Here is a 22,340-nt window from a genome sequence, read left to right as displayed (position 1 = left end):
CCTCCTTCCTGCAGATCCAGCACTTGCTATGTTCTGTCCCGAGCGCAAGTCTGTGCTCCGCTTCGGGCTGTGTGTGCAGCTTGGAGACAAGGACTCTGTCTCCCCCTCTACATTCCTCACTGAGCCTTTTCCAACCTTAGCTGAACTAATGGTACCGGAATCACACCAAAACCATCTTATCTAGTAAGAGGTACTTAGAGTGCTAAAAGCTGAGGGTAACATCTGAGCTTTGGTCTCTGACCTCTAAGAACAAGGACTCTGGCTGAAGGGAACTCAAGAGAGATGCTAGAGTTTACTTTCTCCTACACTGGAGCTCACCCTTGTCACTGGCTTTCACTGCTCTGCTTCCCCTCAAACCCCTGGAATTCTCTGAGTCTGCCAAGCCCTGGTTTAATAAACATCACTCTCACCCCCTAGGCTCATGAATGTTTTCAAAAGGGACCGTCTTCCTGTATCTCCAGCACCTAATACAATCCTGGCACAAAGGATACCCTTAAAAAATGATAAATGAATGAAAGAATAAATGAACGAATGAACACACAAATAAATCTGTATTTTATATATTAGAAGATCTTCATGCTTTTCGTGTCCTTGGCATTTATTTCTTTGGGAGAAGACAAACAGGAAAGGGCAGGAAAGAAGAAAGAGACTGGCATTTAGTAAACACTTGCAATATGCTGGTTACAGTGATGAATTCTTTACACTGCTTCCCCTTTTAATTCTGACACCGTCACAGAGGCCGGGAGAGAAGGAACTTTCAGAGTTAGTGAGGTTCCTTTCCATCAAAGAGGGCTGCCTCCTATGCTAAGATCATACAAAAGGAAAGCTCTGTTTTACAGAGAGATGTCCTTTGGGGGATTAGGCTGGGGGTCACCCCCATGTCAATGACACTGAAGTACAAGGGCATGTGGCCAAGGGCCCAGAGAGAGGCTCTCAGAACCAGGTGTCAGGAGACCCTTGGAAATAGACCTGTGACACCTTCTGGGCTTGTTTCCTCATCAACGACATGAGGGCAATAGCCTACATCCTCTCTAAGCTCATTTGCCACTCCTTGACTCCATGTTCTAGAGGATTTTTCTCTGTTAAATATATCTTGTGTTTATTTGTGGAATGAATGAAAGAATGAATAAGTGAGTCATCCAGCGAAGTCTCTGAAACATCTTACACCATCTTGCTGCTGCCCCTAACCTCCACCAGGTGTTCCATCACAGGTCCTGGCTGCTAAGGGACCTTCTCACCAATCAGAGGTCTTCTTCAGGCTCCTGCTCTCTGCTCCCTCCCGTCTATGCCCTGCAGGATCCCAATGCCTGGGGGAGTCAGCAGTTATTCTTTTTAAAATTGAGCATCCCTAACCTGTGGATGATCTAGCATCCTTGAGATGGGTCCCCTGGCAACATGGAAAGGAAAAAATACTCAAGGGTGGGCCTCTAAGAGCACTGCTTGAGCCAGTCCCCAGTGGGGCGGGGGCAAGGAGGGTGCAGCCCAGGCCACACATCAGCCCCCGACCAGGATGTACTGCTGAGATTCAAGGACGGTCTCTCAGCCCCTTCCTGGCTCTTCTCTGCCTTGTGCTTGGCTTCTGGGAGGTGTGTACTGTACAGGGGCTACTACAGCAGAGAATGTTTTCCCAGACTCATCCAGAGCGAGTTCCACCTTCAACTGCCAGCCGCTTCCCGGAACCACATTCACTGCATTTCAATTGCATGCTTACGTGTTTACCTCCATCACTGTGCCCTCCCCAGCCTACAAGGTCTGAATCTGCTCTGTGTCTCCCCAGGTTGCTAGGCTCAGAAAGCACGTGGTCAATGTGAACTGACTGAATGAAGAAATATGGATACGGCCCCCTTTCTCTCCTATAATATAAGACCTTGAGAGGCAGAGAAGTTGGTAAACCTGTTCAAGGTCATACAGCTTTGACTGGTTAGGGAAGACGAGTTAAAAACCAAATCAGACCATGTTTGATGCCCGCTAGGGGTATGGGAAAAGGTGCTTATGGTAATATAGCATCAACAGAATACCAGATAGGATGCTGTATATCCCTATGCTGTAAGAGGGATGTTATTATTTCCATTTTACAGATGAGAACACCAAGGTTCAGAGACATTGGACTTTGTCTAGGCCCCTCTGCCGACATTGCACCTCACTCTTCCCACTCACTCACTCCTGCCTGAGTAAGAAAAATGTATTCATCAGGCTCCAGATTAGAAGCCACTTTCTTTAGGAAACCTTTCTTCCCCAGTCTCCCAAATGCAGCGGGTGCCCCTCCTCCACTGTCTCACAGCAGAGCTTCTGTCCCTGTGCTGGCACTAACTGAATCACTAGCTGTCTCTCCCACATCAAACTTTAAAATCCTCAAGGGCAGAGGGCAAGGGCTGTATCTTAAATGGATTGAACTTTACCTGCTGCTAAGTCACTTCAGTTGTGTCTAACTCTTTGCGACCCCATGGACTGCTGCCCACCAGGCTCCTCTGTCCATGGGATTCTCCAGGCATGAATACTGGAGTGGGGTGCCATGCCCTGCTCCAGGGGATCTTCCCAACGCAAGGACTGAACCCGTGTCTCTTGTGTCTCCTGAACTGGCAGGTGGGTTCTTGACCACCAGTGTCATCTGGGAAGCCCCACAAGCAAAACGCCCGGCATGCAGTGGAGACCAGTAAATATTTGTGGGAGAAAAGAGGGAAGAAAGCAAGGAAAGAAGGTTCCCAAAGAACTGGCAAGTGGGGAAGTTGGGTTTGAATCCAGGCCTGCCTGGTTCCAAGGACTAGACCAGACCAGACTAGACTACCTCCATGAAAACATACAAACTCCCCTTAGAGTAGACAGCCTTTTATTATACTCTTGGGGATTTATCTTTTGTTAATCAATGGATCTTAAGCTTTCACAGGTCAGTGACAGCTTGATCAGATGTGACTTTTCCGAGACGACCCTGATCCCTGGAGCACAGAGCACCCCATGTGGTGGGTGCTTTATGCATAACTGTGGCTTAAGCTGACTTATGTTCAATCCATTGATCAGAAGGTGACTCAGATCAGAGAAGAGCCAGCCACTGGCCCTCAAGATGGCACAAGGCCTGTGGGGTGGGAGTGCCTAGAATGATCAAGACACTGAAACCCCGGGTGGCACCAAGTTTATCTAGGCGTTTTAAGACTAAAGAGGCACATGAACGTGCATGCATGCGTGCAGGCTCAGTCACTTCGGTCATGTCTGACTCTTTCCAACACTATGGACTACAGGCCACCAGGCTCTTCTGTCCATGGGATTTCTCAGGCAAGAATATTGCAGTAGGTTGCCATGTCCTCCTCCAAGGGATCTTCCTGATCCAGGGATTGAACCCGTATCTCCTACGCTGCAGGCAGATTCTTTACCGCTGAGCCACCGGGGAAGCCCGAAGAGGCATATACTGATACAAAGTGCAGTGCCTTACTGCACTCAAGGGTTAGGAGTGGCTTCTGGAGTTTAAACGAAGTTCATGATTATATAAGACAGGCAGTTTCCCTGGGAATAAAAATAATGACGTGGAGAAACTTTGCTTTTATGTTTGCTTTGTCCCCCGTCAAGAAGTTTACAAAAGATGTAGTGTACAGAATGCAATGAAAATAAAAATTATTCATCCAAAGACTAGGAAACACTTTTTCTCTCCGAAAATCTCAGTTCTCTCTTGCCCTCCCACTGCCACTCCCAAGATCACACTTTTTTACCGTTAGGTTTATTCTTTGATAAAAAATTTTAATAACTTTTTATGTTGCACACCACATATGACCTTTAGTGTCACTGTGCACCTTTCAAGGCAGAGTCCGGGAGTGGGGACGTAACTCGCCTAGGAAGTGGGGATGTGGTTTGAGGTGAGCGCTGCTTCTGCTTCCCCAAGGGACTCTGGGCAAGTCCCAGCCTCAGTTTTCTTCTCTGTGACAAGGGCATGAAAAGGCCTCTTGGCTGACTCCTTAGGCCACCCTGAAGATCTACTGAGACACTGCCTTGGGAACATACTCTAGGTAGTAGGAGGGACCTATCAACATAAGTAAGGTAGCACATTTATCTAAACATCAGAAAGGAATGAAGCTTTTACATGTAAATCTATTATCTAGGTAACACAAACCTTCCTTCCTAAGTATAAAATTGTACTGGATTTAAACTTTGGGGATGGCACTTGTATTTCTAGACTAGTCTATTCCCTTTTTGAAGCAAAGAACACTGACGCAGGGTTATTAACGACTGTCTTGAAGGAAGGTGGGGGCTATGAATCTGTGTTATCCTGATTTGCTCAACACTGACTGTCCTCTGCTTTTCAGAGTGTTTCTGTCTTTTCCTCTCAGGTAAGCAGTCATTTCTCCCTGCTGGCAAAGTGGTGGCCTTTCAGATTTCTCCTGATTCCAGCCTCTAAACCATAGTACATGAGAGAGAGAAAGTCAGAGTGAAAATCCCTTAGTCGTGTCTGACTCTATGTAACCCCACAGACTGTACAGCCCATGGAATTCTCCAGGCCAGAATACTGGAGCGGGTAGCTGTTCCCTTCTCCAGGGGATCTTCCCAACCCAGGGATCGAACCCAGGTCTCCCGCATTGCGGGCGGATTCTTTACCAGCTGAGCCACCAGGGAAGCCCAATTACATGAGAAAATCTAAAACCTAAGTTTGTTAAATTTAGTTGCAGTGTAAGAGCCTATCAAGTTTTTCTATGAGCAAATCAAAGTAGCTTTACATACCTTTTACACTAATCTTCCTAAGGTCATGTGCCTCTCTACTCAAAAACTCAGTGTTTCTCATTCCAACCAAAACAAACCCAGACACCCCGGCTGGTAAGGGTTTCCAGGCCTTCAGTCACCTGTCCTGACCACACATGCAGTCTCCCTTCTTAGTACACGCAGTGTTGACTGCTGCCCTCTGCCACCTCTTGGGCCTTAAAAGACCACCCACCCTTTGAGGCCCACCTCCTTCCTGGAGTCTCCCTCTTCTGAACTCTCCTCTCATCTTATCCACATCTTTCCCATGGCCCTGACCTCTTTCTGACTTAAAGTAACTCAAGTTTTCCTAGAATCATGTCTAACTCACTTCATTATCTTAAAGCCCCCTTGGAGCTGAATGAATGCATACATGGGTGGTGGCAAATACGTTTCCAGCTCTTGCTCTCTGAGGCCCCTCTCCAACTGCTGCCCACTGTGTTCTAGATAGCTAAGGCTGCTGCGTTCCAAAGCTCCTGTCAGATTCACTCTGAGCGGGGAGGGCCTCTCTCTTGGGGAACCTGCTGAGCCTCGTCCCTGCCCTTCCCTCGCCTCAGGGTCTGCCTCTCCCCAGCGCCCTCCGGGGAGAGGAGTCGGCACGCCATGACCCCCTCCGAGGTGGGTGGCAGGTGGCTGGTGGTGGAGGGGGGGCACTCACCACTGCCCAGCCTCAGGAGCAGCACGTCCTGCAGCCTGCGGTTGAGGTCGCGGAGCTCCTTCATCTCGGCCACGAGCGCCCCGTACTCCTTGAGCTTCTTGGCCTGCTGCACCAGCTGCCTCCGAGTCCGCTCCAGCTCCTGCTGGAGGTGGCGCATCTCCTCCTGCTGCTGCTGGTAGTTGCGCAGCAGCTCCTCGTACAGAGCCCGGGGCACGCCGGCGTCTTCCAGACTGTCCATGTCCCCTGCGCCCGGTGAGGCCTCCACGAACACCTCCTCCGGGCACGCGCCGGGGCCCAGGCTCAGGCCGTTCTGCTTCTCCAGCCGGGCCACCACTGCCTCGATGCTCTTGTGCGCCACTTCGCTCGGCTTCCGCCCCTCAGGTCTCTGTGTAGGACAACGAGAGTCAGTTCAGGCAAGGGCAGCTGGGGCTGTCTTGGACTGCAGCTCAATATGTCCCCAGACAATCCTAGAATCACAGAACCACAGAACATCAGTGCTTGCAGAAACTCTGTGCACACACTTAAGACAAAGCTCTTTATTTTACACATGGAGAAACAGAGGTCCAGAGTGGGGAAGTGTCTTGCCCAAAGTCACATGGTCAGTGAGCAACAGAGGCAGGACTCTGGTTTCCCAGGCCACTGCTTTCCCATCCCCATCACTCTGCCTCTTGGATGTATCTCATACCATGACTGCCCTCCCCAACTCCCCAGTCCCCCACCCCACCCACAGGGCTCAGGCAGTGATCTGCTCACAGTGGGTATTCAATGAGTATTTGTGGAGAATCCATGAGAAATCAGGCCAAGCCTAGGCATCCCAGGGGGGTCACTAGTCAAATCTTTACACCAACAAAACATAAAGGCCTCTTCTCCCCACCTCAACCCCCATCCCAAGAAAGGGCATTCCACCAAATAAAGTTTTCCTGAAAAATGCTCCAGTGGGGAAGGATGCTAAGGACTCTAATCTGGAGCAGGAATTGTGTCTTATTTTCTGTTTCTCCACTGCCTACTCAGAACTGGCACCCGGCAGGGGCTTGATAAATGTTTACTTAACTGAAAAGTTCAAAGAATACTAATATTGGAAGGTTCTTTCTGTTTAACTCTGTCATTTTACAGGTGAGGAAATCGAGGCTCAAAGAAGAGAAGGACTATACTGAGGGTCACATGCTGAGCTACAGAGTCAGACCTGGGACTTAAAGCCCAACTTAGAGCACAAGGCTCCTTCCTCCACCCCTGCCAGTCTCTCCTTGAACTCTGGCCAAGCTAAAGCTCAGCATGAAGTGGATAGAGAGAGGATAGTTTAGTGAGAGGAGAACTAACCAGGACTACCCAGGGGCTGGGGCTTCAGCTGCCTGAGGAAATTCCAGCTCAAGTGGACAAAGCTTCCAAGACGGGGAGTGGAAGCTATGGGACCAATTGAATTCTTCACCCAGGGCAGGAGGGCTAGGGACTCTCCTGACTGGGGGCACTTGTGGGAAGTGCAGACAACCAAAGACACAAGATTCCAGACAACTTAACTATGTCAGGTTGAGCCTGCCTTAACCTCTCAATAAGCTCCTGAAAGTTTTGGAAGAAACAAAAAAGAACCATGACTCTGGGATTAGGTTACATGACAAAATCCTATCCTGTCATCTTATCAACTGGGATAAAGTGCTACTAGTCTAAGTGAATCTATTCACTAAAACTGTAATGATCATTTTAGATACCCAACGTCAGTACTACACTGGGACACCCCCAAGGGGAGTGCCCACGTCTGTCTAATCTCTATGACCCCAGGAACCAGCACAGGGCCAGGGCCACAAGGAGGGGTGCAATGAATGCATGAACTCAACTCAGCTGAATCTTCTGGACTACGCTTCAGGAATGTCCTTAACCTGAGTCCAAAATCAGACTGTGGTCAAAGCTGAAAGTGTTCCTCTTCTGCCTCCCTTCCTCTGGGGCACCCATTGTGCAGAATAAACATCTGGCTTATTGGACAAGCTATTTAGCAGGCTTCCAAGTAAAGGCTGGAGGAGACCCACTAGGGCTCACACCAAAGGAAATGCAACTCATGCAGAAGTTTTTCTTCTAACCCAGGATCACATTAACCCTTTTGTGTGAGCCTGGCACACCCGCCTCTGCTCATGAGTCTACTCCTGGCTGTAAGGGGGCAACCTGACAGTGGCTGGCTCTGACCTGCTGCCTAAGAACAGCCACCTCAGGTTCCTGGAGCCCAGCAGTGACCTCTCTGGAGCTGGAGGCTGGAGGAAATGCCCCTTCCAGGCCCTCAGTGGTGATGACACCACACAGATGGCCCAAACAGGACAGTGCTCCCTGGAAAGTCAGCTGGCACAGCCAACTCCTACCAGCTGGCCCAAGTCTCTCACCACATGAACAGATCATGGCCTGTGACACCAGGGGACATTTACATGGGCAGAGGAGGGCAGACTGGAATTCTTCAGCTATCAGAGATCTGAAAAATGCTCCCCCATACTTTCAAAAAGAGGAAAGATTTTGTTACCTTGATGTGTCTAAGCTGTAAATCTTCTTCCCCATAATCTTTAACCTCCCCATCTTCTTCTACGAGATTGAGAGAAAGTTTGGGGATTTTTATTTTCTTCTGCATCACACTGTTTTCAAGGTCAGATTTGTCTTCTAAAATGCATATCAAAAAAATAAGGTTCATTATGGGTCAAAATGCTCAAAATGCCCACAACCTCAAATGCTAGAGAATGACTGAGGCCAGACCAGTTAAAGAGGAAAGGTCAACCAATCCAAGACATGTTCCCTCCTTCGTGCAGGGGTCTTGAGAGCAACAATGCAGATCAAGCTTGAGGATCAAAGTGAAAGTGAAATCACTCAGTTGTGTCCAACTCTTTGTGACCCCACGGACTGTAGCCCACCAGGCTCCTCTGTCCATGGGATTTTCCAGGTAAGAATACTGGAGTGGGTTGCCATTTCCTTCTCCAGAGGATCTTCCCGACCCAGGGATCAAACCCAGGTCTTCCGCACTACAGGCAGACGCTTTGCCATCTGAGCCACCAGGGAAGTCCTGAGGATCAAGGGTATATGCTAAAAGCACTACCGTGCAAAGCATTGAAATAGTACCCAATAAATGTGCTGAGGGGTTTTCCTAAGTATATCTTAAAGGGTGGCCTTTTATGGAGTTCTAGAATCTTGGAACTGGAATGGCCCTTAGATTGTTATGTTTTTAACTTTACTAGCACACAAATTCCTCAACAATCGAGGTCTTTTTAAGCCAAAGGACTTCCCAGGAAAACTTGTTGGGTTTCAGCCAGCTCAGATACTAAAGAGCATGAAGGGATGATGGCTCTTATGAAGATAAAGCCTGGACTGGAGCTGAGGTGGAGCCTCCCGACAGCCCAGACACAGGACAGACTAGTCGAGTTAATATGGTTACAGGAAGAGGAACAAGTAACATTCACTGCCTTTTTACTGATATCAAATCAGGAGACAACAGAGTTTGAGGGGCCTCAGTGACCACGTGGTCCAACTCTCCCATTTTACATGTGAGGATGGAAAGAGTGTGATGAGTGAAAGAAAGAGCCAGGAAATGGAAAACAGGCCTCTGGCATCTCACCCAGTGCTTATGTGTGACACCACCACACACTGACGTGCACTACAAACTACAAAGGGGCTACACAAAGGGATGCTACTTCCCTCTTTCTTATTCTTTAAACTCAACTTCAGATGATCTGAAAGAGAATTCTCAGAGTTTACAAGCACTTAACTATTTCAGAATGTAGTCAGATGCCAAATCTTCCTAAATGGCCTTAGGAATGGAGCCCCAGCTGGTCAAGAGTAGGACTCCGGTATCAGAGAGGCCTCAGTGTGAAACTCAGCTCTTGTTTGACAATGTGAGGAGTGGGGACTGAGGCCCTAGTCGCGTGATCTCAAGTGTCTCCTCTGGGGGTGACAGCAACAGCTCACACGCACAGAGCACAGCTCAGACACCAGGCACGCAGTGAGCAGGATGTGAAAACTGGCATGGTCAACATGCTCAGAATGGTCTTACTTCCCTAAGCAAAGGTGGATAAAGATACTACAATTAAAAAAAAAAAATGAAAGAATGACTTCAGAAAGGTACAGAGTGGAAGGGAAATGCCGAGGAAAAGAAGATGGTCTTTGTTAACAATCTCCTGATCAGAGATGAAAATGGCCTTTCCCACTAGTGAAATCCTTGGGTTCTAGTTCTTGTTCTCTTTGTACCTACATTTTATAGATGGGTTAGGAATGAACGCAATGGCACCCCACTCCAGTACTCTTGCCTGGAAAATCCCATGGGCGGAGGAGCCTGGTAGGCTGCAGTCCATGGGGTCGCTAGAGTCGGACACGATTGAGCGACTTCCCTTTCACTTTTCACTTTCATGCATTGGAGAAGGAAATGGCAACCCACTCCAGTGTTCTTGCCTGGAGAATCCCAGGGACGGGGGAGTCTGATGGGCTGCCGTCTATGGGGTCGCACAGAGTCGGACACGACTGAAGCGACTTGGCAGCAGCAGTAGGAATGAACAGCAGCAGGGACTGTGGTCTTTCTGAAAGAACAGCAGCTCCCCTCCTATTAAACCATTGTTCTTTCTTTCTAAATAAAAAAGCTGTTAAAAGTAAAACCCAATGAAAGTGCTTCAAATGAAGTTATCCTGAAATGGGAATGGGTGGGTGTTTTTGCAAGTGAAGAAACAGAGAAACTGAGAGAGATGCAGGGGATGAGAGGGTGGTATCAGGACTTCTGAGTGTGTTGAGGCAAAGCTCCTGGGTTAGTCTTCAGTTTGACAAGTTCAAGGGCAAAAATTTGAGATGTAGCCACCAACCTAGAAATGACAAGCTATGCTCAGCCTCCCTGAGCTGAAACTCTGAAGCCCAGAATCATGTTGGTATGGAGAGAAGCAATCCTTCAGACTCACAAAACTGGGCAATATTTGAACTGAGAGCAATCCTCAGATCATTTCACTCAACCCTTTCAAGATGGAGATGAGGTTCCAAATGGTAAATCCATGCATCTGTCCACTAAACCAGCAGGTCCAGGGATACAGGAGGAGTAGGACAGGCAGGGTTCCCATTCTGGCAGTTCATGCTTGTACAAGGTCACAGAAATTAGGATCATAACTTGAACAGCGTGACCATGTAACCAGAGTTCAGCACTTTTCCTCCTATACCTCAGATTAATGTTTACTGAGAATTTACACTTGCAGGATCTAGGTGGGGCCTTGGGCCACTGAGAATGAACATTGTTAGGGACACTAGATAAAAACCCACAAAAAAGAAAAACTCTCTGATACGACTGAGAGAAGATCTCAAATACTGAGTCTGAATAAGGGGACAGTAGCTGCTACAGGACCTTGGGGGCAAGGGAGATCACTTTGGCCAGGACAACCATGGCAGGCTTTGGAGAAGAAGTACCCTTTGAGCTAGACTCCTTACTTACAAGGTGGTCTTGGGTAACTTACTTTACTTCTCTGATCCTGTTTACTCATCTGTGACCTGAAGTAAATAATTCCTACTCACACTGCCAGGATGCCCTGAAGATGATCAATTCTGTGTGTTAAGAACCTGAGTGAAGTGAATGGCACTTGGATCATCAGCAGTCATAAAAGGACAGTCATTTAGGGATGGCAAGAAGAGGGAAAAGGATAGAAATTTTTTTAAAAAAAAGTAAAGACTGCAAAAGCATTTAGACTGGAATGGTTACAAAAGATGGTTCAGTTATAGGCAGGAAGAGAGGTAAGAAAGGAAGTTATGGTGGCTGAGCTTGGAGAATAAATGGCCTTGAATGCCAAGGTAAGAAGAACTAAGGTTCAGCCTGCAGGTGCGGGAAAGTCAGACAACCTGGATTCCAAGTCCAGCTCTGCTAGGTTGTAGGTGTGAGAAGTCAGGCAAGTTGCTGTGTCAGTGAGTATTACCGATCTCTTTCTGTAGAAATGGAGATAGAATATTGGCTTCAGGTGGGATCAAATTAGCTGAGTACATGTGCCTTGAAGGCAACAGAGCCCTGTCCTTACAGCACATGACAAAGTTCTGCAGAGCCTGCTGATGGCCCAAGGCTGCTGCAGGCTTGCGCCAGGAGGTGGAGACCTGCCCAGCCACCTGGCTTGAGAAAGGTGACACTTGGCAGAGCTCTACTCCCCATATGATGACAGAAGTCCCGCTCCCATCTCTATGCACAAAGCTCCATGCTCTTCCATATAACTGGAATGCCCTCTCCTTTCCTGTCTGAAAAACTCTATCCAACCTCCACTCAGCTCCTTTTTCCTTCTTCAGGGTCCCATTACACCTTGCACATACCTTCTCTGTAGCCTATTTTCTTACTAGGTTGCAATCATCTGCTTTGAGGTCTACCTTTCCCACTGGAGTGTGAATAACTACACTGCAGGTCCCATATGCTAAGCCTGGTCATACAATATAGGGACTCATCAAAAAAATATTTAATGAAAGAATAATAGAAAGAAGCTATTCCAGTAAGCATATGAAAAGATGCTCAAAATCCTCAGTCTTTAAGGAAACACAAATCAAGAAGAATACAATCAGATATACTTCATACTCACTAGGATGGCTACAGTCAGAAAAAAAAAAAGAAAAGAACAGAGGATAAGCATAACAAGTGTTGAGAAAATATGGACAAATTGGAACCCTAATACATTCCTGATAGGAATGTAAAATGGGGCAGCCACTGTGGAAAACAGAATGGCAGTTTCTCACGAGGTTAAAAAGAATAACTGTAGGATCCAGCAAGTCCACTCTTAGGTATATGCTCAAGAGAAACGAAAACATGTCCACCAAAAACTTGTGCACAAATGTTCATAGCAACATTATTCATAATAGTCAAAGGGGGGAAACAACCCATTGTCTATCAACTGATGAATGGGGAAAAAATGTGATATATTTATGCAATGGGGTATTACTCACCTGTAAGAAGAATGTATTGATACTTGCTATAACATGAATGAATCTTGAAAACATTACACTAAGTGAAAGAAGCCAGACACAATGGCCACATAATGTATGATTCCATTTATATGAAATGTCCAGAATAGGTATATTCATAGAGATGGAAAGTAGATTAATGTTTTCCAGGAATGGAGGGGGACAGGGCAATGAGAAGTGACCACTTAACGGGTAACAGGGATTTCTTTTTGAGTGATGAGAATGTTCCAGAATTAGATAGTGAAGATAATTGCAGAACACTAAACTGTACACATTTTAAAATGGTTAAAATGGTGAATTCTATGTTATGTCAGTTATACTTCAATTAAAAGATAGGCTACCACTTTTAGAATGTGTATTACCTACCAGATACCACTATAAGGCTCTTTTCACATACTACTATACTTCCCAACAACCCAGCAATTAAGTACTAGCTACAGTTTTCCCATGAGAGAAGAGCTGAGACTCAGAGAGGGCCTAAAGCCAAGCAGACAGGAAGGTACAGAGCCAGGGTTGGTCTAGATCTCTTTGCCTCCCAAGCCCATGCTCTTTTCTCTCTAAACACATGCCTGAAATACAGTAGAGCCATATTCATAAATGCTGAATGAATGAATGATGACTCTGGATAAAAACATCTAAATCCCTCAGCCTGAAGTTCAAAGCAGAAGACCACTTTAACAGTTGCTCTCCTGACAAGAACCCTGTGGCCTCAGAAAATCCCCAGACAGAAGTAACCATACCAAGCACAACAGAATGAGGCTGGCCAGACCCCAGGGCTTGAACGGGTTCTTTGAAAAGGTAGGATGAGCAGTACAGGAAGGTCTGAGTGACAGGAATGAGTTCCAGAAGGGAGCAGAAGCAGACGGTTTCCCCAGTCACCTGTTCCCTGACCTGGTCCTGGCTGCTCTGATGTTTGGCCATGGGGATCCTGAGGCAGCTCTGAGACCTACCTACCTCCTGGCTCCATGCTAATGCTCATCAGTCTTCTCCCTGAGCTGTGCTCCCTGGATGAGGGCTTCCTAGATGTGCTCCCTGGATGAGGGCTCAAGAAGATCTAAGGCCTCCACTTGTCCTTTTCTGGGGTCAGTGGACATTCATTGACCCTTGTTCTGGGTTGAGCACTCTGCTAAGTGGTCTGTGTCTTTCAGATCCTTACAACCCAGGATGTACCAAGAATTTCAACCAGAATACAAGGCTTGACTTTCAGAGAGATGCTGGCTCATGTGGGGCAAACCTCACATCTCCAGGTCTCCTTAATCCTCACCCTGAGTTAAAGGTGATGCCTCGCATCCATTCTAGTCCACAGATCATGGAATACTCAGTGTCACTGTAAGAAGTGGATGAACTGGTTGGGAGAGGGAGGTCCAGGACTGAATAAAAGTAGCCTAGTCTTGCGAATTAGGTGGTCCTAGTTTGGAACTCTGGTTCTGCTACCTGCTGACTGTGGGAATTCGGGCAAGCTACTTCACCTGTCTGAGCCTCACTTTCATTATTTCTAAGGTCGGGATGATAAACTGTTTTCCAAAATGTGATGCTTATAAAACACCAAACACTGTGCCTTTCTTGTCCAAGGTGTTCAGTGAATAGCAGCGATGAGGCTGTTCTGTGGGTTATGTGCTTGGCTTTTATCCTTTGGCACAGAGAACCACTGCAGGCATCCAACACAGATTGAGACACGATGAAGGAGATGTTTCGGGAAGATTAATGTGGCAGTGGTGAGCAAGATGGATGAGGTGTGAGGAGGAGACTGAACACAGGGTGACGAGAAGCTATAACTCTTGACTGGTCACATTAATGAATGTGAACGATGGTGTGGATCATCTAAGACAGCAGGTGGCTTCATGTGGCATTTTAACATGGCTTTGGAGTCTGTGTCTGGCTTTGCATTCCAGGAAACCACAGAAGAAATTAGCAATGGACTCAAAGGGATGAAGAAAACTCTCTATAGTCAACCCACCTTTGCAACTACTTCAAACTTAAGACCCAATAGTCAGTTTTAGTGTAAACAGAAATATACATGTAGCCTCTGAAAAGACAATCTTCTTTGACTCTGACTTCCTGATTGTTTCGTTTCCAGGGCAAGAAAACCACCAAGGATTTGGGCATCAACTATCTCATCCTCCTTTCCAGCTTCTGTGATGTTAGCTAACCACATTCATCTATTCAACAAATATTGAGTAAGCATCTACTATACACCAGGCCCCATGCCAAATTCTTTACTAACATCAATATATTTAATCCCCATGATGATTCTTTTGAAGCAGAAACTGAGGCTCAAAGTGAGGTGGTTTGCTTAAGACATAAACTACTAAATATCAGAGCTAGAATTTCCAGTCACGTCTGCATGACACTTGGGCCATTTCTATTACCTAATTATCCGATAGGAACAGGAGAAAAATTGCCAAGTTGTTGTAACTTCCTCAACTGAACTAAAAGGCACATATAAAATGACAAGTTTATTAATATAATCTCCCAAGTGCCAGCCTTTTTCCTAAGCCCATGCCTACATCCAGGAAAATGCTCTGATAAATTCCCAAACTCAACTTAGTACAAGTGTGACTCAATACCAACCTCCTGAACTCCAAGCTTATCAAGACCACTAAGCCCTAAATGATCCTCCAAAAGAGCCCCTATTCAAAGCCACAAAATGTGGTAGAAGCTGCTCTTCAAAAATACAGAGAACTTGGTGTCTGTCATTCATCTAAGAGGGAGAAACATCCCATTAAACTTACACTATTGAAAAAAATGGAGGCATGGTAATAAGCAAATAGTGTTTTAGAGAACAGGCTGGTAGACAGGAAATCCCATGCAAGTCTGTCTTCAAAAGTGAAGAGACCCCTGGAGAATTAGAAGTACAATTACAATGGGAAAGGCACTGTCTTGATTTCCATTTTACATAAAACCATGCTGGATAATTAAAAGACTCAAACGTCAGAGTTTAATATGGTGTGGGCTTGTTGGTTATGATGAAATTCTGAAAGGCTAAACATAAACCATTTCACATAGGCTTTGTTTTGTTTTAAAAAATATCTATATGCCAGTTTAAAGTTCTTCAAATGTATAAAAACCCTGCAAAGTCTATACTTGCTTTACAAACAGACATGCCGCAGAAAAAGCATGTATATCTCTCATTCTCTGGCCTCTGTTTCTATATCATCTGAGGCAGACAAAATTACCAAGTTTTTAGGACTGTATTTAATCAAGACAAGAAGAAGATGAGTACCCTGCTGTGGTGAAGCAGAAAGAAATCAAGAGACAAGGGTCTGAGGTATGGCTTTGTAATTCACTCTCCGGGTGACCGGTCACTTCCTTTCAACTCTCTCTTCTGTAAAACAATAGGGACTGGACTAGAAAACCTCAAGAGATCCTTCCAGCTGTGTGATCACTGGACAGCCACAGGGAATTCCACTTCTCTTTCTCTTCTGTGCAGTGCTGGATAAGAGCAGATGATCCCATCCCTCCAGGTGGGCTTGTCTGAAGAAGTGTCCTGATGAGTCCATCCAAAAAGGAAGAGAAGAACTGACAACCAGGTTTTGGTAGGTCTCCAGGCTCTCACTATCACAGCCTCCCAGGCCTGGGTACAGGGCTAGGGCACCGACAAAACTAGGAACCTTCAACCTGCTGACTCATTTGTCTAGCTACCCTCATGTGCTTTACCAGGCTGTTGCCAGGGTAATAAGTGGCCCCACCATAGGGTCACAGGCGGCAAAATCATGGAGTGAGATGGGAAGCCTTTCATGCTCAAGTCAAGCCCCAGGAGGATTTACAACACACACAAGTTAAATTTTAACCCTGTCTGCTCCTTGGTCCTCTAAATCGTTTCTTTCTACCATAAATGGTGGTACCCACACTAAGCAAGCTGTTCTCTCCACAGTGCTTAGCCATCACAGTCCTTATCGATTACCTACATTTAATGAGTACCTACTATGTGCCAGATAACTCCCATGTTACCTTGCTAATAACACAATAATATAGTGGGTAAGTAGCTCACGACTATCTCTATGTTTGGGCACCTGAAACTCAGAGAAGTGAAGTAATCTCCCTAAGGTCACACATCTTGGAAGCAGAGTCACAATTGGAACCCAGACTGCCTGATTTCAAAGCCTCTCTTCTTTCAGCTCTCTAATACTTCCTACTTGATACTTAAGGAAGTGAGCTGGGAGAGGAGCTCATCTAACCAATTCTCCTATCATAGGGCAGGAGTTCATTCTGGAATGTCCACCTCCCTCGACAGGGAGCTCATTACATGTTGGAAGCAGTGTTTATCTGCTCTTATTATAGTCTTCCCACCCACTCCTATAAATTCCAGTCTCTGGACCTAATTTTGCTTCTGGGACTCCAAAGAACAGATATGATCCTTCCTCTACTGGGGCAAAACTCAGACATCCAAAACTACCAAAATATCACCCCAAGCGGATTCTGTCTTCTCCTGCTTATATATCATTTAGCTGTCCTATCCTATGTCTCACCAGTGAGCTCAGAGGAAAAAGTGGTTGCTATGTAGTTATAAGAAACAAAAATAGACTTAGATCTAGGATACAAAGACTTCACTCCTCATTTGATTTCTAAAACACCCATCTCTCCTGTTTATCTTTTGATTTTTAGTCCATCTCTGGCTGCTTCTTCCCAGTCATCTTTTGGGGTTCTTCTTCTTTAGCTGTGCCCCCTAAAAGCTGGCATTCTAAAGAGTTCTGCACTGTTTGCTTCCTCTGACCCCTCTCTCCCTCTGTGACCCTACCACGCCCATGGCTAATGATTTCTACATTGGGATCTTCAGCCCCACTTCAGAGCACTCCCCTAAACCTTGGACCACATGCCTAATCCCTCTCCTAGATTATCTGCCCAGATGTCCCACGGGCCCCCAAGATTCATCTTGTTTCAAACTAGACTCATCATCTCCTCTTCTAACCAACTACTCTTCTAGTGGGATCAGAGCCCAGATCACCACATCATCATCACGCACGTCACCACAACCAGGCAGTTCCCAGATCCTGTGGAGTCTCCTTCCTTAGTCCATCTCAGATCCATCACAACCACTGCCACCTCAGCCTGGGTATCATACTCGCTGACTGCCCTGATCACAGTCCTCCATAAGCTTCATGTATATGGGAAGACCTTAGCCCACTGCCTGGCACCTACAGCAGCCACTAAATGTTTGAGTAGCTTTCTTCTCCTGGGGTAAAACAAGAAGCCCTGTCTCACAAGGATGTAGACAAGAGTATGTACATGGTAATTCCCAGCGCTGAACCTGGAGCCTGGTGAGTACTAAATAGATATTTAGTGAATTGGTCTTTGAAGGCAAGAAACAAGGTCTGTTCCTCCTCCTGTGTTTCCCTCCAGTGTAAGACTGACCACCTAGTGTAACTCAAGAGCTGGGGAGCTAAAATGAACCAGAGAAAAGTTCTTTAGTGCATGGATGCTTTTCTGGTAAGCATTTTAAAATGAAGAGAACACACATCTTCTCTCTCAAAGGAGCTTATAAGACAAAGCAGGTAGGCACAGTGGAAAGAGAATAAATCTTGGGAGCCAAAGATCTAAATTTGAACTCTACTTTTCTGGTGTGTTTTTAAAAATAAAAACCAGTGTGCTCTTGAATAACAAAAACAACCAAAAAGAAACACTCAAAAGAGCAAGACCTCAGCTTGCATGGGGCAATTTTTTCCTTTCATCCAGTGAACCAGAATTCTGAAGTACTCTGTAGCACTTACTATTTAGTTGCAACAAATATGTGGTTCTTAAACAAATCACATCAGAAGGAACTTTCAATGGTTAACATTTCAGAAGAATCAGCAACAGATGACAACAGGCAAGTTCCAATCTTCGCTCCAATGTACATCAGCAGAACACGTCAAAACTTAAAAGTTTTCACTTGCTTTTAAAAAAATAAATAAATAAATCCTTATGTTGGCAGTCTCCCACTGATGACATGCAACAATCTTTGCATATGAAATTGCCTAGTCCCCTGCTTCGCTGCTTACTTTGTAGAAGTTCCAAAGCATTTCTGGAGCAAGAGATCTATTTGGACCGACAATGCCAAGCTGGGACCTGAGCCCTGAATGAGCTAAAATTACCAAGCAAGAAGAACGTGGCTTTGGAAGCTACTTCCCCCAAGTGTGAGGTTTCTTCTAGTCAAGGGAGAGATACAGAATGTTGACTTTTTCCAGATGAACAAAGTTGAATGAAACCTCCAGAACTCACTGCAGGTTTCTGCTCTGAAACAAATTGCTACTACAGAGTCCTTGTTCTCCCTGCTTCTTCTCCCCGAGCATAGCATATGCACTTGACTTCCCAAAGTTGGTGAGTTCAACTTGTGCTGATTGGAGTGGACTCCGTGCCGGGCACTGCAGGTGCAGAGAAAAGGAAGGCAGGTCCCTGTCCTGGAGGAGTTCACCATTTGGTAAGAAGACAGACACAGTCACGACTAACCAAAACAGGACACAGAATGCTCAGATAAGCGAGGAACAGCCAAGTCAACAGAGAGCTCCAAGGAAGGAGGGTCTCCCATGGGGACACAGAGTGGAACAGGGTGCTGCCAATGCATTTATCCATTCCTCTATGACAGCCCTCAGCTCACAGGATTGCAAGCACCCATGTGTATGCTCTTCCCACTGAAAGTGAGTTCCATGGGCAGAGGCCCATCTGACACAATAATTAACCCATCCTGGATGGCTTGAGGAGTGCCTGAGGGTGTGTTCTCAAGATGGTATGAAATACCATCTGCAGCCTAGGGGAAGCTGCAGAAATGAGGTGGCACTGGGGCCTCTATGAATGCCCAGGCTGAGAAGCTGAAGTTCATTCAGTAGGCAACGGGGAGCTACAGAAAGTTCTACTGAGTAGTGACTTGACTATGACTGTGTCTTAGAAAATTATTCTGGCAGCAATTTGGAAAATAGATTGAGGCAGGGTGATCAATTAGAAGACAGCTATGCTGGTTTAGATGTAAAAGCTGGTGCAGGCCTGGATGTGGGCAGTGGGGGTAAAGTTAGAAAGCTGTACAAGAGAAACTGCAAAGCCCCTCTAGAATAGGCCCTTTCTCTGACCTGCAGTGCCTGGCTTCTCTCTATGGGATGGTGCCCATTTTTTCTTTGTCACTCCAACAGACAGAAACCCTAAATGGCAGGGCCTGAAAAGTTAACTTTTGGTCTCACCTGGGTTGTGCTGCCATTTCAATCCCAGGACCTCAGACCTGTGGGTGCACTGGAGCATTTGTTTATTATAGCACGGGGCCTGGGGTATAGGAAGTAGTAAGGGGACACATGACAACAAAAGGAATTTAGCACACCCGAATAACAATAATGCAGCAAGTGCCGGGAGAGAATGGCATAGTATTTTAAGACTCGGAGCTTAGAAAAAACCAGTTTTGGCCCTGTTAAAAAAAAACAAAAACAAAACACAAATTCAATATCATGAGCCCCAGGAGGAGACTGGATTGCAGTTGGATAATGGTTAAGTTCTCCAAATGGGTTGCTCTCATTTTCACAAGCTGTTTGGCAAGTAAATGAGAGTGACGAATGAGACCGCGTCCAAAGGTGAGCCAAGTCTTGAGTTATGTGAACCAGGAGGATGGGTGCTCTTCTGAGATTTCCTGAGGAAGATGTAACTTAGCAGGAAGGAAGGTATGTGTGCTCTGAAGGAGGGAGGTTGGTAAGCGAAGAAGAGAAGAGCAGAAGGGGCTTGAAAATTCAGCGCTAAAAACTGCTTTTGAGCTCAAAAACTTGCTTTGAACTGTAAGCTTCACAGACAGTTCTTTTCTCTTCTTTTACTCCTTCCAAGCTTGCTGTGTGGCTGATAGAAGCATCAGCTACTTTACCAAGGAGACTTCCCAGTGGGCACCTGTCACTGGAAGACCTGGGTTCTGAGTCTGGCTTTGTCATTTGCAGCTATGCAGATACACAGGAGTCTCTAAGGCTCAGTGTCCTCATCTATACAATGGGAATGGTAACAACAGCAATCTCCACCAACAGGTTTCTGTGGAGGACTAACAGAGATAAGGCACAGGCATAAAGCAAGACTGTCAATAAAGACTGTGTTTGTTTTTTTCGCTTGAACTGAAATCAAGGCTATATATGAGGTCTGACACACATGGAAACCATGGTGTAGACCAGCACATGCTAGAAAATGCCAAGTCCCAAAGCAGTTGGCTTTGACATTTCCTGGATACAAGAAGAGGTACACTTGAAGACAGCTCTGGGTTGGCCTGGGCAAACAGTAATGAAACAGACTTCTCACCAAAAGCCATAGAGTAGCCCCAAACTGCCCCCCTGAAACCCCACTTTTGATGTCAGGGAGGGATTAATTACTCATGGCTAATTCACAAAAACATAGCCTTCTCTGCCTCCCACTTGAGGACTCACCTAAGCACATCAGGTCCCACAGCACAGCTGTATTTACAACTAGGACATGCCAGAAGAAGAGCTCTTTAAGAAGAAGTCACTCTAAGCAATTCTCAGAGCTTTGGCATTTAAGATGGGGTTTCAAGACACACAGGAGAGTTCTTCCAGGATAAATGAATTCCCAAACCCACCTTGGCCCATCAGGTCTACAGCCAGAAGAACAGCCCCAGTTTAAAAATTAACCAGCTGATTGGAATTCTAAATGTGGTCTAGCCAACCTCAAGACCTCAAGTTCTTTCTCTTCTCCCTGCAACCCCCCGCCCCTTTTCTCTTCTCAAGGGAAAAAAAAAAAAAAAAACTGAAGAGAGGTGGGGGAAAGTGCTTTTCAACTCACTTTGCTCAAGCTGGCACCACGCTTCTTCTCTGGATCTACTCTGCCAATTTCCAGATGTTACCTAGTTTTGTGGGTTTCTTTTTTTTATTATTGTTTTTAATAATCCCAAAGAGTTATTTCCAACTTGGAAGGATGAACAGTCTATTCATTCAAGATTCATGGTCCTCAGACCAAAGATTACATTGTCTTACTTAAAAAGACTTTTGTCAATTTTCAAAAATCAGAGTCTGTGGGGGCTGCCGTCACCCCCAGCAGCCTCTCTACGGTGCTTGAAGAGCCAAGCACAGTGTTAATATTTACTGAATGAATAAATGGATGAATGAACAATCTCTAAAAGAGGAAAACAGCCATTCCACACTAAAACATGTACATACCACTGACTCCTTCTGACATACACCATTTCTCTCCTAGGGCCCTTCCAGATCTAAGAGTGTAACAGACTCATCAAGAGCATGCTTTCTTTTCTTATAGTCAAGGGGAAGCAAGGTTACAACCTAGTTTTAACTTCCTCAGGGCAATTCTGTACTCCTGGGGGAAAAAAATCTCCAAATCCCTTCCCTCAGGTAATTAAAACCAAGCAAACAAGCAAAACAAAACCTCATCAACTACAAAGGTTTCCCTTTTTTCTGCATACTTTCCTTCATTCTGTTTTTCTGGTCCCAGGCATGCCCTGGTGTTATGGGTGGGTTTATACCACTGCGTCCCAGGGCTTGTCAGAGAGGTGGTAAGGACACAGTCCTGCCAAAAGGGCCCCAGGTGCTCATCTGTTTCCAGCTTTTCTTCCACTCCTCAACTCTGGCAAACCTACTTTCCAGAGGCAACAGGGGGTGATGGAAAGGAACATGAACTAGAGCTCTAATGTACTGCTAATTTGCCAGGAGACCCTTGGAAAGTCACTTCTCTGTTTCAAGCCACAGTTTCCTTACTTGCCAAATTTAAATATGATAAATGCTGAATTAATCTTTTAAGCTAAATGAAGAAAGCTAAGGAAGTTGGAAAAGATAGGAAAGGTCTCAAACTACAAAATACCAGCAATATCAACTCATCCCTGGTCTTCTCTTCGCACTGGAGGGCAGGGGGGCTTACTGTCTGCTCAGTCTGAGGTACACCCTCCTTACTTATCAGGAATAGCTAGAAGGCTGCTCCCCAAAATAGAAGGGACACTTCCCTCTTCTACTCCTGTCTGTACCCAAGCCTCCTAGAACTGGCTGCGAAAGAGGATCTGCTGACTTTACAAAGGAAAAGGTGCTTCAGTATGGCAGAAAGAACTTGGTGAAGGAGACTAGGGGGCTGGTTTCTTGTCCAACTCTAGCTGAACCTC

At 45.9% G+C, this 22,340-nt stretch overlaps 2 protein-coding genes across 4 annotated transcripts in view; both read right to left on the bottom strand.

The window, feature by feature from the left end:
* Positions 1–22,340, bottom strand: part of AGBL4 (AGBL carboxypeptidase 4) — a 1,384,238-nt gene that overhangs the window by 229,519 nt on the left and 1,132,379 nt on the right. The window lies entirely within an intron of this gene.
* BEND5 (BEN domain containing 5) overlaps positions 1–22,340 on the bottom strand; it is a 49,443-nt gene that overhangs the window by 25,954 nt on the left and 1,149 nt on the right. Inside the window, exons 2-3 of one of the 3 annotated variants that reach the window (XM_055585955.1) lie at positions 7,872–8,005; positions 5,375–5,759 (exon numbers count right to left, since the gene is read on the bottom strand). In XM_055585955.1, the coding sequence (XP_055441930.1) occupies positions 5,375–5,759; positions 7,872–8,005 (519 nt within the window). Of the gene's footprint in view, positions 1–5,374; positions 5,842–7,871; positions 8,006–22,340 lie in introns of all 3 variants that reach the window. The other 2 variants (XM_055585957.1, XM_055585956.1) reach the window with 2 other exon arrangements.

The sequence above is a fragment of the Bubalus kerabau genome, chromosome 6 (assembly GCF_029407905.1).
Source record: "Bubalus kerabau isolate K-KA32 ecotype Philippines breed swamp buffalo chromosome 6, PCC_UOA_SB_1v2, whole genome shotgun sequence".
In the NCBI taxonomy this organism is placed as follows: domain Eukaryota; kingdom Metazoa; phylum Chordata; class Mammalia; order Artiodactyla; family Bovidae; genus Bubalus; species Bubalus kerabau.
This window is presented reverse-complemented; position numbering and strand designations above follow the sequence as displayed.